At 42.0% G+C, this 15781-nt stretch overlaps 2 protein-coding genes across 3 annotated transcripts; one reads left to right on the top strand and one right to left on the bottom strand.

The window, feature by feature from the left end:
• Nucleotides 1–3320: 3320 nt before the first annotated feature.
• cilp (cartilage intermediate layer protein, nucleotide pyrophosphohydrolase) lies at nt 3321–9633 on the top strand. Of its 2 annotated transcripts, XM_062384236.1 has the most exons (9): nt 3321–3383; nt 4142–4306; nt 5258–5311; nt 5463–5732; nt 5820–5999; nt 6116–6421; nt 6520–6628; nt 6739–6887; nt 7026–9633. In XM_062384236.1, exons 2-9 carry the CDS (start codon nt 4243–4245, stop codon nt 9383–9385), a joined length of 3492 nt encoding a protein of 1163 aa, XP_062240220.1. In that variant the 5' UTR covers nt 3321–3383; nt 4142–4242; the 3' UTR covers nt 9386–9633. The 2 variants fall into 2 exon arrangements, with proteins under 2 accessions (XP_062240220.1, XP_062240141.1); XM_062384157.1 differs by lacking the exon at nt 3321–3383 and having other exon boundaries at nt 4073–4306.
• A 481-nt stretch (nt 9634–10114) lies between these two features.
• On the bottom strand, nt 10115–14696 carry eif3jb (eukaryotic translation initiation factor 3, subunit Jb). The gene is made up of 8 exons (XM_062384356.1): nt 14453–14696; nt 14231–14319; nt 12612–12663; nt 12399–12505; nt 12210–12306; nt 11368–11541; nt 11186–11259; nt 10115–10923 (listed from the first exon to the last, which is right to left on the bottom strand). The coding sequence occupies exons 1-8, from the start codon at nt 14463–14465 to the stop codon at nt 10795–10797; spliced, it is 735 nt and encodes a 244-aa protein (XP_062240340.1). The 5' UTR covers nt 14466–14696; the 3' UTR covers nt 10115–10794.
• Between the last annotated feature and the right edge of the window lie 1085 nt (nt 14697–15781).

Raw genomic sequence — 15781 nt, forward strand, 5'->3', positions numbered from 1 at the left:
AAGACGAGTGATAAAGGACTAAAATGAAACACATGATTTAACTAAACATAACAAACTAAGTAATGAAACAACTTTCTGATTGTCACATAAAATCTGTCATTTATTTTGTGTTGATGACAGATGTTGCCAGAGGTTGAATAACTGCCAGCCGGATGACAGAAAACCTCCTGTACGACAGTAAATCATACAGAAAAGAGGAAACTAATTAAAATCGTCCACTCCATAAAAAGTCCAGCTTGACGGAGCTGCACAGGTTTTGCCCAACATGATTTATCTGTGTGGAATCCAGTAACAGGCTTGTTGTTTGGCAGAACATATAACTGTGTCTTCTCCTGTTGCCAAGAGACCAAACTTTGTGAATTTTTGTGTTTGTGTGTCCAATCTCACCTCATCCTCGCTCTTTCATATCCTTCCTTCTCTCACATTTCCACATCATTACCCGCAACCGCTGTCGTCCCCTTTTTTTACAAAGTCATTTGACGACCTGGAATGTGTCATAAAGTTGTCCTCACTGAACGTCTTGTAAAAGTTGGAAAAAGACATCATTACAGAAAGCTGCTGACAGAGCCTGACACCAGGAGTCCGTGCACTGTATACAGGCTAGTGGGGAAATCATTATCTTTTTGGTAAATGTTAGATATATTTAGCTTTTCTCCTAAGATAGTATATGATAAGATAAGATGAGATAAAATTTGAGAAACGTTACCAATCTCGAAGTAAACTCTTGACGGTGCCTAATTGAAATATTTACAGAAATAAAATAACACGACACAGTAAACTAATACTAAACTTAAGTGCCAATAGAAGATATAACAATGATCAGGGGAGTAGGTAATATGGAAGACATAATACACATGACATTGAAAATAATATGATGCTACACGTAGTAATATTGCACACGAATAGCTTTTAATTACACAAAGAATTCACTTGGAATAGAACATAAGTCAATTTGACTGAGGATGTTAAAAGCTGCTGTTAGTTTAGTTTGAGCCGAGACGTCTGAACCAAATTCTGTGAAACTCGGATGAAATCATTTATAGTCTCATGTCTGACACATCAACATGCAGTTTTGTTTCTGGGTCTTCTTTCTCCTGGTTTCTGTTTCCTCACCTATGCTGAGCAAAAAAAAAACAATGATTGGTGGGAGACAAACATGAAGGGAGGTTGTTGAATGTGACGGACTCATCTTCTGACCCTGTTCCTGCTCAGGCTGCTTCCTCCCAGTCATAGGGAGCATCCAGCCATTACGAGGACAATTTAAGGTGTGCAGCCACAGATTGACCTCGATTCAAAGCTAAGTTTCCCGCTGAGAAAAAGTCATTTGTCCTCTCACCTCGTCTGAGACCTTAAAGACGCCTGGAAGGACGGGGGTCCTGCAGAAGGTTCCAATCCTCCCTCCTGGGTGTTCTTTGCCTTGTAATTGACACGATGAGGTCAGCTGCTGAATGTTGTGTGGAAAAATAACAGATACTGAGGATTACAGGATCTCTTACAGACATGACCACCACACGTGTATTCTGAGAATCTGCCAGACATCTTCAGATTCTTTCTCTTCGCACCAAATTCCCCACACTCACCGATATTAGAAACCTGTGTGCAGCATTTTTTTTCAACAGGATCCATGAGTTGTTCCCTGGGAAAACAAAGAAAATCTTGCATTATTAAAGGATGTATAACTAAATGTGTGCATCTTGTTCCTGATTGGATCAGAAGGTTCTTTTGTGACCCAAACCTTACACCAAGTGTCAATGATTTTGTGTAATCTTCCTCAAAAACAAACAAACAAGAGAACAAACAAATGGACAGTGGTGAAAACAGCCTCCGGTGCAGAGGTACAGAAAGAGGCCAAATGTTGAGATAAACTCTGAGAATCATCACTTCTTTGTCAATAATATCCTGGTTTAAATGTAATAACAGAGATTAGTTCAAAAATAATCTATGTTTATTCCACTTTTTTAACAGTTGTGTTTGCTATTTATGTAACGAAACCGTGTCATAATTGACACGTTTTTGTCAATTATGACAAAAACGTGTCTTTTTGTCATAATGGCGTGTCAATTATGACAAAAACGTGTCTTTTTGTCATAATTGTTTTGATCTGATCCTATGTAGTTTCATTGTGTGTGTGCACTATCGAGATGCACTGAAATGATTTACTTGGCTCTGCAATCAGTCATTTACAGATTCTTTCAGCTCTTTGTTTCAGTTTGTCCAGCCTGGGACTTGACTGCTTGGGTTCACACTTTGTCACATTGTCCAGCTGCTTTCAGTAAAGAAGCAAGAAGTAAAGCAGCTGTAAAAACAAGCAGGCAAAGTCAGCAACTTGCTGATGACCATAGTGATGTTTTCAGCTTTTTGAACCAGAAGAGCCACATACTTCACTGAGGAGGGACCAAAAGTCAAATCAGCCAAAGAAGATTGAATTTACATTCATGAGGCCAGAAAATGAGTGACCCTATGGTCCCAGAGAAACAAGATTCAGCTTATTGCCCCTAATGTTCATTCTTTTTAAGTTACACCGACATGAGTTTCTGTTTGAAATAATACAATCTACTCAACGATCTGCCTGAGTCAAATTTACACTGTATGTATGCAGATCTAAAAAGAAAAGGCCTCTAGTCAAACAGTTGTGTAACTGTAACTGGCCTGTTTGCATTGTGTAACATGATGCAGATGCGTAGCTGCACATGATGTATAAAACAGCAGCAGCCTGGACGTCTACTTAAAACCGAATCACATTCAGTTCGAATGTTTTCAAATATTTATTTTCTGTTTTCAAATTAATCGTTCCTGCAGATTAGTTTTTTACTGGATGCCACAAATGTCAACATGAATAAAAAAAATCATAAATGAAAGAATTACTGTAAATGTCCACTGACTCCTGTGCTTCAAGTCTCATTGGTGCTCAAAGGGGGTTTTATCCAACACACATTAGAAAGCTAATGTGCAGTATTAGGATCTCATACTGATCTCGTTCTGATTGTTCTGCACAGTGGTGAAACAGAAACATTCTGGCTGTGGAGACAAATGCCCTGTTGGACTCAATCAGCATTGATCTTGAACACGGGGGGTCGATTTATTAACACCACGCATTTGTTAGCCAGCACCCCCCCTCCCGACTGTCCCTCTTTCATACGTAGCACTATTTAATAAACCATTGCGTGTCACGAGCGTACAATGGAGGTGATAAATTGTATGGATAATAGTGTAATCAAAAGACACCTTGGCTCACTGCCGAGAGGGGAGGTGGGAGAGTCAGGGGCGCTGGAGGCACAGACGTATAAAAGAGACAGTGAAGGAGTGTGTTGGACCAGAGTGAGAGAAGAGAGCAGGAAGAGGAGAGACCAAAAAGAAAATAGCAGGATATTGAGCTCAAGAAGGTAAGGGAAAAAAAGATTATTAAAAAGTTTACTTTTTATATTGGCAGAAAATATCCCGGTCTATGTGCAGCTGGATGGGTCGTGTATGTACAACTAAGAGCATCAGTACAAAATGCTATTTTACAGTTTATTCTCATTTTAGTGTCTTTTATTTCAATATTGTCATTTGTTATTGGAATCATTGTCAACCTAATTAAACACTCTATTCTAACACATGTGGCTCCTCATGATCAAAGATAATTTTTTAATTATTTCATAAATATGTATATAAATATTTTCAGTGACAAATGATTTTGTGGTGAAAAAATTGCCAGTGTACAAATGCAAACTGTGAGTATGTGTGTTTGTGTGTGTGTGTGTGTGTGTGTTCTTGTGTGTGTGTGTGTTTGTGAGTGTGTGTATGTGTGTGTGTGTATGCGTGGGTGTTTGGATTGTGTTGCCAGTGTTTCGTCAGTGGATGCAGAAATGTTTGAGCGCTCCCCTGACAGATGCCGATGGATAACACAGATGTGTAATCTGAGTGGGGGACTCTGTCCAGCCATGTTTTTTCACCCTAAAGCAGAAAAGACCAAAAAAACATGGAACGATTCCTTAAACACCCATTTTTAATTTGTTCTGTTGTTTAATTCACTTTATTCAACTTTATCTCAACCTCAATTGAAATATTTATTTTGTTTAACTTCCTCATATCCAAGTGTTTTCATTTGTTTCTGTTGTTTCCTCACATTCATCTGATCCTGATCTTCTCTTCCCAACAGGAGTCTCTGTTCGTGGACTCAGTCTTTTTTGAGCTCCTGGTGTGAAAAGCACAAACCTGAGTTGAAAGTTCAAAGGTCAGAGGTGACGACAGAGGGTGAAAATGTCACTGAAGCCTCTTCTGCTCATCTGGGGAATCACTGCAGCCACTGTTGTTGCTGCTCAAGGTGGGTCTCTCACAAGGTCGCTGATAGTTCAGTTTTTCAGTCATGTCAGTGGCAACTCAGCCTCACTGGAAAACCCATTTTGATTAACAGTGAGATGGGGACATATTTACACAACAAAACACAAAGTTGAGCTTGCAACACAATGAGATAGGAGACAAGGTAACAACACAGACTAACAAAAATCTACAGAGAAGTACTTATAGGTCAGGGGTGTCAGATTTAGGGGAAGGGATCTATTGGCAGAAATTTAATATAAAATAACTCCAGTAATGTTTTCACTAGTGTTTTATCTAATTTCTATGAATGAGCCATTTATCTATAAATACTTTATTTCAAAATCAGGAATTGGTCCTCTCTTTGGATGCCGCCATGTTTTTTACAGAAGTCATAACTGGACAAACTAAAGCCCTTATGAGTTGAAGGCTACCACAGGTTCTCTTTCATGTTTGGAAGGGGAGGGTGAGGTGTGGGGAAATTCGGCTGCAACATGCAACTTCACCACTAGATGTCACTAAATTCGACACACTGAACCTTTACCCCAGTTACGTCAAATGAAAATGTTTATGTGCAGATTTTACAGATACACATAGCTGCACTCATATTTACATTTTCTTAAATACTTATCTATATGTATGCAGAGTATATGCAATATTAACATTAGGTATTAGATATTGAAAAATGTCAGAATCATAAAACTAATTTTGTTCACTAGAAGTTAAATTGAATTTGTCTTTAACATGTCTCACCCATCACAGGTAACTTGAACAAAAGTAAATACCAAGAACTACATGTCAGACAGAGTGGCTGCCCAGTCACTTAGGTCTAATATCTGCAATTGGCAGTCTATAAATGATGAGCAACATTTGAAGTAGAAACTGAAACACGTGTATGAATGCATAACACAAATAAGGCATTCAATTGGGATTTTAAATCTTGATTTGTCTGTTGCAGAATCATGGAGAAAGGACAACAGGGAGTCTGGCCCTGCTGTCCACCAATCTGAAGGTAACGGTTGTTCTAGATTTCTAAACTAATTATATATTTAAAAGTGTACAAGGCCTTTTTGTTGGTTAAGTCATGTTCCTGTCTCTAAATATACTCAACTCACTAAGTATGAGCTGCTACTCAGAGCAATATTTATTTCTGCGTTCTTTAGAAAACTACGAGTGGACCACATGGTTCAACGTTGATCACCCCGGAGGTCGTGGAGACTACGAGCAGCTGGAGGCCATTCGCTTCTATTACCGTGCACGAGTGTGTGAGAAGCCACGGGCAATCGAGGCCAGAACCACTGAATGGGTCTCAGCCCGTGACACTGGGGAGACGGTCCATGCAGACCCGACGGTGGGCTTCTGGTGCCTCAACGAGGAGCAAGGTCCCGAACGCAACTGCTCCAACTATGCAGTCCGCTTCCTCTGTCCCAAAGGTTTGTTCTTGACGCACCTTTTAAGATTCATTCAAATATCAAAATTTGGGCATGTTTGAAGATTATTTTTATTACATTTTCCAACAGTTATCAGTGTGAACACTCAGGGGACCTGGGGCCCCTGGTCAGACTGGAGCCCATGCCCCGCCTCCTGTGGTGAAGTGAGGGTCCAGCTACGCTCCAGAAACTGCCAGTCTCACTCTGTGACTTGCAGTGGCGCTAAAGTAGAAGAGAAAATATGCAATGGACCTGAGTGCCCAAAGACAGGTGATGTGTCATCATTAGGTTGAAGAAATTCTCCTGCAATCTGATTCTTGATTAAGCAGAACTACATCTAATCTGTGATGCACTAAAGTTAGTATTTGTTTTGTTCTACTGCTTAGATTGTTCCCTGCAGTGTGTGGTGGGGAAGGTGAATGCTGAGTGTGACGCATGCATGTGTGAGGAGCACATCCTGTTGGGTTCAGTACGCGGGGCTGGGGGTCTCATCGCTGAAGGAGCTACGATCCTTCGCGATGGAAAGCTCCTCACCCTGACTGACCACAACGGACATTTCCGCATCCCCGGCGTCTGCCCTGACGGCAACACCACGCTGACGGTCAGCCTGCAGGGTCATGTCGCCCATAACATTGTTGTGCCCTACAGCTCTAAGCGCACTTCTGTCCTCAGCATCCAGCTGAAGAGAATAGGTACAATCCATGTCTGCGGATTACAGTTCACATCACCTGCTGCACCTGATTCAGATTAACAGATGAAAAATAACTTGATTTCATCTCCAATTTGTCAGAGAAGCTTCATGTGTTGAGCAAACCCGACAGCAAGGTCAGGAGGCAGGGACAAACTGCTGCCTTCTGCTGCAAGGTGGCCGGAACACCACAGCCAGACAAGTACCAATGGTATGATTTGTCATATTTGTCGCTGATCAACTGTAGACTCCCACAGATATAAGATATATTTCATGCCTTTGCTTCTTCGGTCTGTCTTTGCTTGTGTGTGACACAAACAGGTTCCATAACGACAGTCTCCTGGAGAGGCAGACTGGGAGCACCTTGGTCCTGAAGGATCTGCATCTTGAGCAGACTGGGGAGTACTACTGCCGAGCAAGTGGTCCATCTGGTGCTATCAAGACCAAACCAGCAACACTCAAGGTCCTAGGTGTGTTGCAAATAAATAAATAATCATAATAAATATTCAATAATGTGGAATAAATACTATATCAATGAACATACTGTATTATAGATAACAGTAGGATCAAACTTAATCCCAGTTTTTCTTTCTGTATCTCAAACACAGGTCAAAATGAGCATTCATGTAACCCCAAGCCTCAATCCCACCTCATCCGTCTTCCACATGACTGCCACCAAAACAGCACAGACTCATTATATTACGATGTGGGCAAGTGCCCTTCAAGTACATGTTCTGGAAAGCTGGACAATGGCATCAGGTGCAAAGACAAAGTGGCTTACTGCTGTGGGGTGGAAAACATGGAGAAGAGGCAGATTAAATGCCAAGGTTACCAACTCCCCACCATGGTGGTGACTGAGTGCAGCTGCCAGAAATGTGTGGAAACCAAGTCTATTGTGCACGGTCGGGCCATTGCGGCAGATAATGGTGAGCCAATGAGGTTTGGCCATATCTTTATGAATGGAGTCAGAATCAGTCGCACGGGCTACAAAGGTACCTTCTCCATCCAGGTCTCTCCAGACACAGAGAGGCTAGTCCTGACTTTTGTGGACAACATGCAGAAATTTGTCAACAGCACAAAGGTACTTCCATTTAACACCAAAGGAGGGGCTGTTTACCATGAGATCAAACTTCTTAGAAAGAAAGCACCGGTCACGATCAGCTCAATAGAAACCAACACTTTGGAGCTTGGGGAGGTGGAGGGCCAAGAGGCAATGGTTCAAATCCAGATTCCACCCAATTCCTTTTACAAGGAGAATGGTGAAGCCTTCACGGGTAATGTCAACGCTAGTATAACATTCCTCGACCCAAGAGACGTCTCCACAGCTGCTGCAGCTCAAAGTGATCTCAATTTTGTAGGAAGTGAAGGAGATACCTTACCTCTAAGAACCTATGGTATGTTCTCAGTTGACTTCAGGGGTGAGGAAAACAATGAGCCCCTGAATGCGGGCGAGGTGAAAGTGTTCCTTGATTCTGCTCAGGTGAAGATGTCTGAGCACCTGAACACCATGAAGCTGTGGTCACTGAACCCTGATACTGGCCTGTGGGAGGAGGAGGGAAGTCTGCAGGTGGAGAAGAAAAGAAGAGGCAAAAGGGAGGAGAGGACATTTTTGATTGGTAACATGGAGATCAGAGAGAGACGGCTGTTCAACCTGGATGTCCCAGAGAACCGCAGGTGTTACGTGAAAGTGAGGGCCTTCCGCAGTGATCGCTTCATGACCAGTGAGCAGGTGGAAGGAGTTGTGGTGAGTCTCATAAACATGGAGCCGACAGCTGGCTACTCCTCGAACCCACGTGCCTGGGGACGATTCGATAGTGTCATCACTGGCTCGAACGGTGCCTGTCTTCCTGCCTTCTGTGATGAGCAAAAAGCTGATGCATACTCTGCCTATGTCATGGCCAATCTTGGAGGGGAGGAGCTGGAGGCTGTCCCTTCTGCTCCCAAACTCAATCCCAACCTCATCGGAGTGCCCCAGCCGTACCTGGATAAACTGAACTACAGGCGGACCGACCACGAAGACCCACGAGTTAAGAAAACAGCTTTCAGCATCAACGTGGCAAAGCCCAGTCCCAACGCAGCCGAGGAAGGCAACGGACCAGTGTACCAATTTGAGAAATTGAAAGACTGTGAGGAAGCTCCTTTCAGTGCAGCACACTTCCGTTTCTCAAGAGTGGAGGGAGACCGCTATGATTACAACACTGTGCCGTTCAATGAAGACGATCCAATGAGCTGGACTGAGGACTACCTGAGCTGGTGGCCCAAGCCCATGGAATACCGGGCCTGCTATGTTAAGGTTAAAATCACCAGTCCACATGAGATCAATGTGCGGTCCCGCAACATGGGTGGCACCCATCCCAAGACAGTGGGCCAGCTGTATGGCCTCCGCGACACCCGCAGCATCCGCGACATGGACCAGAACACTGTCTCAGCTGTGTGCTTGGAGTTCAAGTGCAGCGGGATGCTGTACGATCAGGAACGTGTTGACCGAACCCTGGTGAAAGTGATCCCACAAGGAAGCTGTAAGAGAGACCTTGTCAACACAATGCTTCAGGAGTATCTGGTCAACCACCTGCCCCTTGCCGTCAACAATGACACCAATGAGTTTACTATGCTGGCGCCTCTTGACCCTCTGGGTCATAACTATGGAATTTATACAGTGACAGACCAGGATCCCCGCACAGCTAAAGAAATCGCACTTGGACGCTGCTTCGATGGCACCTCTGATGGCACGTCTCGTGTCATGAAGAGCAATGAGGGTGTGGCTCTGTCGTTCACCTGTGGAGATCGTGAGGCGACACACCAGAATGCTTTCCAGTCCTCGCAGAGCTCTAGGGGTCAGACAGTGACAAGTGTGGTGAGAGGCGACGGCAGGCAGAACCGGCGCCGGCAGAGAGCCAATGCACCTCGCAGCAGTCGTAGACGTAGCACCAGAAACCCAACAGGAAAACGTGCAGAGGCCAAAAACTGAACACTGAAGGTCAACATGGTGACCAAATGATTACCTCCAACAGATGGAGGACAGTGTGAACCTTCTGCTTTGATACGTTTTTTTTAATGGCTTGTATTTTTTTCCCCACGTTTCTAAACAAATAGGCCTTGATTTCTTGCATCGGCCCAATACTGTTCTACATTATATTTGTTTGATTTTCAACTGTACTGTGGTAAATATTTACTTGAAACTGTAAATAGAGTATTTATTACATGTGCCTTATAAACAGCCATCAGTGAACTGTTGTGTTAATACATGTAAGATTCTTGCAGTAAGGTTATAAACAAAGACAGAAAAACAACTTGTCCTTTTGACCAGTGATTTATTAAATTAGATGCTTATAAAACACTGCAGATGCTGTATTTCCCATATTATCATTGTCATGATCATAATCCAATTGTCCATGTAACATTGAAACTGGTCAACTGTTAGAAAAGAACAGGAGAAATATGCCCCTTTCAACTAACTAGCCCATATGAAGACATGGTGGGGTGAAGCCCATAAGCCCCCGCTCCTCATCACACTTGATACAAGCCTGCAGAAGCAATGATTAGGAGACCAGTTGTAGAAAGTGAATCCACTTGCCTGATCTATACTTTTTCTGCATTAGTATAAATCAAATTAGTAAATTGCTTTTGTCATGCACGAAAAAATACCTATGCTTAAAATTGTAAAGGATATTCCAGAGATGTATCAAGAGAATGGCTGTGAAGTTTTAAAGTCACATTTATTATACTTGTTAATCCCTTTTATCTTACAATGAATGTCACGTGCTCTGTAAAATTACAACTATTACTTACATGTTGCATCGGTCTCAGAATCACCCTCAATGCAACCTCTCCGGAGATAAAGATGTAGTATGTACTGAATAATTGTTCTGCATTTGGCAACCAAAGTTATAGATACTATATACTTTCCTGTAAGAGACCCATCCACAGGTAAGTGAGACCTATAATATATACTTGACATTCTGGGTTAGGAATTTGCATAGAACCTTGTGTTTCTATGTCAGTAGACTGCAATACTGTATCTGCCATTTTGACAGGGGCAACATTCAATTCATAAAATGAGCCCTGCAAAACTCAGACAAAAGCAGTTACTATGTATTCTTCGTTGTTGTTGAAGCTGGGTCACCCAACAGATACTTAATTATTATGAGTGTGTGAGTTGAGGCTGAATGAGACGGAGAAAAGGCAATTCCATATGTATGAACATAAAGAGTTGGTGAGACTGGGTGCTCCCTGGTATAGTCCCTCTGGTCATTGAAGCAAGATGAATGGGGCAACACATAGTTCAGATATTCCAGGATGGCACTGGAAAGCATGAAAAGGTACAGCTGCGTTTCGGAGGGTGGGGAGAAGGAAAGGGCAGTAGTGATGGAGCCAGTGTCACATAAAGTCCTCGTAGTCTTGGGCGTAGCCACCATCAAACGATGCATAGTCAAGGTCGTCTCTCAGCTGTGCTTTCAAACCGCCTCCAGCTACCACCCCCTTCTTCTTCTTCTTTCCTTTGTTTTGCTGTAATGGCAAATAAAAAAGAAAACATGTGTTAAAACATATAAATGATGAATTATTAAAGATTTGCATCAAAAGGCTTTTTTAGTTTAATCTTTATAGCACTGTTGATTTAAATTCATTACATAAATCACATGATTGTTTAAGAAGAAACTTTATGAGCACACATCAGGTGACATTGAAAGGTGAACAGCACCCCCTACTGAATATGAACAGATCTAAATTTATGTGCGAGAAAACACAAGAGTTTTTTGCATCATCTTACTTTTTCTTGTTTCAGCTTTTCACTTAGTAGAGCTGACAGGGAATTACTGACTTTCTTCATGTCATCTACTTCCACTGTAAGAAGAAGCAGAAAAATAAGTATTAGACGAACCTGCTTTATAAGAAATCGTGTTAATAATCAACAATGTTCAATGAAATCTAGTGAAGAGAAGGTTAACTTACATGAAATACAGAGTTCCCGAAACAGTGAATCCAAGAAACTTGAATAATGCACAGATTTTTCAAATTGGGATATTTTTTCTTTCAACAATTTTTCAAACTCGGAGAAGTCTTCTTTGGAGGATGGACACATGGCATCGATCCCAGTAACACTGTTTGAGGTGCTGCTGCCGATACCTGCACAAAAATATGACATTAAAAGATAGTTCAATATTTCTTTAGAGGGCACATAAACACACATTCCTCAAATAACTCAATTTGTTATATTTACACTTGGCTCATGGGATAGTTTTATTTTTTTACATAAAATATCAATATTAGTATTCATCGCAAATAACCAGTCCCTTAAACATGATCATGTGATCTCCGCAGCAGAGTTCATACAGCAGTTCCTGCCTCTGCCTGCTGCAGCCGGCTGCTCCACCTCTCACCTGAATAATGGAGGATGTGATGCTGTTGTGAACGTGTCTGTTGCAAAAATCTCCCATTGTGTTGTGCATGTGTGAAAGAAACCACGGATCAAGTCTGTGGCCAATTCTCTGGGTTTTACCATTAGGTCATGTCTGAAAACTGCTATACTTCTCACACACTTTATTTATGCCAACATTTCAAAACATGCCTTTCTACTTTTTTGTCTTGAACAATTGTAATGACAACTGTCAGATGTTTTTTCAGAACACTTAGCATTATTCTGTATACATTAATTATAAAATGTATATTTACAGTGTAAACTTTATGTTCAATTATTATTTTGTAATAAATAATAAAAATCACAATCATTATAATGGTTTAAACATGGAGGAGGGCAGATACGTTTTGTTTTTCCTGATCAGTGATCGTCTTACCAAATGCATCTTTAGCTAGCTCCAAGTCTGCAGCTTCCTGTAATTTCTGCACTCTTAACTTCTCTTCGAGTTGTTCTTCGGAAGTAAGCTCTGATCGCTGTAATGACAAATGCCACAAAGTCAAAATTAAAAGCGAGGGGACTACTACTTTATGTATTATTCAGACATTTTTTAATGAATGGTGCTTACTTGATCCTCCAGCTCTTTCTCCAGCTGCTCTTGTTGTTTCTTCTTTAACCGATTTTCTTTCTCTTTGATTTTCTCACTCAACTTTTTCTTTTCAGAAACTTTTGTCTCTGAAAATAGAAATACACAAAAGGTAAATTTGCTGAAGGCATGTAATTAAGACATTGACTTAAATACAATAAATAAAATTTTAACAGGTTAAAATTAAATACATACCTGCTTTTTTCGCCTCTGCATTTTTCTCCTCTTCCTCATCATCCCAATTGTCCTAGAAATAAAAAGGAGGTGGCATAATTGTTATTGATAATGATTCTACACAGGCAATTTGTGTAAAAGCATGATGTCAAATAAAAGCATCACAAGTTTATATAATAATAATTTGGATCACTATAGCTGCAATTTGAAATTTGTATTACATATTTTGATGTTGTACAAATATATGTACAGATCAATGAATTTCTACAGCTACGATTATTTCTGTTTGAGAGATTTAAATAAATAATTTAACAGGGTATAATGACTGATTGCTTTTGGATTTTTTAATGAGTGACATAATATAAACCTTCCATAAGATGAGATACATTATTATTGGAAAACATCAGTTTTAGAATCGAATCTTATTTGACAAACTAAATGGTTAAATGGACCAAACTCTACAACACAGATACACATAATCCAATGAGCTAACACATGAAATCTATTGCATTTTGGAACAGGTTCTAATTACAGTAATAACTCCACACAATCCACTTGAGGGATACAAAATTCATTTAATTTGAACAATTGGCTATGATCGCTCCTGGTTTACCACGAGCATCACTTCCTGCCAGCTTAATAAAACCAACTGTGGCTCGGGGGACACGAATTCATCAGTTTCTTTATTTCTGCCTTCATATGGGACTGAATCCCCGAACAATTGAAGAGGCCTCTCCCAGCACTTTCCCTGGGCCAGTTCTCGGAGGTTTCTGGACAGTGATCGTTTCCACATTCAGCTAAAAACAACCTGTAACTTCCACCAGGTGAACAGCTGTCTCCCGTCACACTCGGGTTGTAAAAAGGGGGAAACTTCTAGGCCTCGTTCTTGGATCGGTTGAGTCATCAAACCCAGATGAGGATTTCATCTGATTGCGGCATGAGTCGGTTAGCGAGCTAAAGCCGCCTCATGGTAAAATGGAACTACAGCTGTGGGACAGGACTCAAATATCGATCTCATATGCTCATAAACCAACTAAATGCATGCAACTGGGAAATAACCAGTAACATTCCGTCAATAGACCGAACCAATAAAGTTACCTACGATGTCGTCGAGGTTGAAGCTAATTTTGCGCGATAGCTAACGGGAGCTAGTGGGTTTGCTAGCTCAGTGGCCCGGGAGGAGGTTAGCTTTAAGATAGCTTATCTTAATTTAGCCCGGCTGTCAAATGAGCTACATCGCCAGCTGTCAGCTTCAGAATACAAAAATGACGACTGGGAATCTTTTAAAAACCAAACCGCTTTGCGGGTAGACTAACACATCGTGGTACATGTTGCCTTTGAGCGCTAAAAAACCGAGTGATAGCCCCCGTCGGCTTAGCTGGAGTAAGTACAAGCTGCCAGATGGAGCCACATGAGTTAGCCTAGCTAGCTAGTTAGCGCGGAGCTAACACAGGATAGGGGGTTGACAGGCAGCCACCGACCTCGGTGAAGCATGGCACCAGAGCCGGGGAGGCAGAGCTCGGACCCGACGTTAGATCCACACCCACCGGACTGGCTAACCGCGCTCTGGCCGTTCACCTGACTCCGACCCCCCGCTCGGACCGTGTGTGTGAGTGTGTTTGTACGCCACTTTAGCTCACCTTAACATCTTCCTCTTCGTCTTCGCCTTCCCATTTGTCCACCACTACCGCCTTTTGGATCTGCTCCTCCGGCTCGAAGGTGTCAGCGTCTGTAAGAACGACAACAGGAGATTGGTTAGAACGATCCACATCTACCGAGAGACTTCGACAAGAACGCGTTAAAAACACGGAGCGACAGCGGCCGATGGACTGCCAGCTATCCTCTCCAACTTAGTTTCTCACCCCAGTCCGCCATGTCGGCTGTGTTGCTTGTGTTTGCAGTGAGGGCAAGCTCAAGTCGTGGCAGCAGTAGCTCGTCGAGGCACTTCCGGTGTCATTAGAAACTGCCACTGTTATGTAGAAGCTGCTGCCTGTGATGTCACATGGTTTGGCTCCTGCCTTGTTTGGCCTCTGCCTTTTGTTTACCACACTGTTAGGCGGCAGCTGTCAATGCAAATCGCGTCAACCGCCTTTATAAACCAGTAGCAGTTTCTGTTGCCACCGGAAGTGCCTCTACGAGCTGCCGCTGCCTCCACTTGAGCTTGCCGTGTCCCTGTGTTTTACAGACTGTCGGTGGAGTCAGTGCTGCAGCCCGCTGGCCACGTTCAGGAACAGCTCACACGTGCTGGACGTTACTGTGGGCTTATCTAATGTCCTCCGTGCCCCGGACTCCTGCCAGTAACAGGAGCCTCCACCGGTTCTCCATTTCACCACATATGATCAGGCCTGGTGTCAGACACAGCCCACACCATGTTTATACCATTTATTTATTAACAGGGAGGAGGCCAATGTTTGCCTTCTACAAGTTTTATTAAAAATGTCAGAATAGTGTCTCATTATTCAAGATTCCAAACTTTACTGTATGAATGTATTGATATATATATATATATATATATATATATATATATAGATAGATAGATAGATAGATAGATAGAAATGTAGGCATTGATGGGAATTTATGTTTCACTGGTGTATGACACACAAAGTGGCAGTGGGAATAAAATGGGTTTTAAACAGCGCCTCTGTGCACAGGGAACTCTGTAGCTTCTCTCTGATGGTATCATCTTCAAAAAGGAATAGAACATAGTTAATAGGAGTTGTGAAAGGAAAGAGCAAAAGTAATACATCTTGAAATAAGCTAAGTAGTGGTTCTTATGTTGATACATCAGTATTAAAAACCCTACAATGTGTACCACTGTGTGGTCATATGCTTTCAAAAATAATGTTTTGAAAAGTTTTAATTTTCATTAATTAAAAGTCATAGCAGTATTTAGAGTAAGCACACTTTCAGCAGCAATTATCTTACACACACAGGCTGCTCCAACTTCTGTGTGTTCATGTGATAGCAGACAAACTCCATGATGTGGAGACCAGGGTTGTGTGGGAGCCACACCAGCTGGTGCAGGACTCACTGTTCTCCTTGTCACTGAACATAGTTCTCTATGAACCTGGAGGAATGTCCAGGGTTGATGTCATGCTGAAGAATGAATCTAGGACCAATTAGACGACTACCTGATGGTTGTGTATGATAAAAGAAACATTTTAAGTTTGTAAATGTCATAAACGAAGTGT

The sequence above is a fragment of the Platichthys flesus genome, chromosome 1 (genome assembly GCF_949316205.1).
Source record: "Platichthys flesus chromosome 1, fPlaFle2.1, whole genome shotgun sequence".
NCBI classification, from domain to species: domain Eukaryota; kingdom Metazoa; phylum Chordata; class Actinopteri; order Pleuronectiformes; family Pleuronectidae; genus Platichthys; species Platichthys flesus.

Coding starts and splice junctions, on each gene's coding strand:
- cilp (XM_062384236.1), top strand. CDS start 4,243: ATGTCACTGAAGCCTCTTCTGCTCATCTGGGGAATCACTGCAGCCACT. Junction 5,733..5,819: donor CCGCTTCCTCTGTCCCAAAG/GTTTGTTCTTGA, acceptor ATTTTCCAACAG/TTATCAGTGTGAACACTCAG. Junction 6,000..6,115: donor ACCTGAGTGCCCAAAGACAG/GTGATGTGTCAT, acceptor TCTACTGCTTAG/ATTGTTCCCTGCAGTGTGTG.
- eif3jb (XM_062384356.1), bottom strand. Junction 12,506..12,611: donor TGCAGAGGCGAAAAAAGCAG/GTATGTATTTAA, acceptor TTCTATTTTCAG/AGACAAAAGTTTCTGAAAAG. Junction 12,307..12,398: donor AGAAAGAGCTGGAGGATCAA/GTAAGCACCATT, acceptor TTGTCATTACAG/CGATCAGAGCTTACTTCCGA.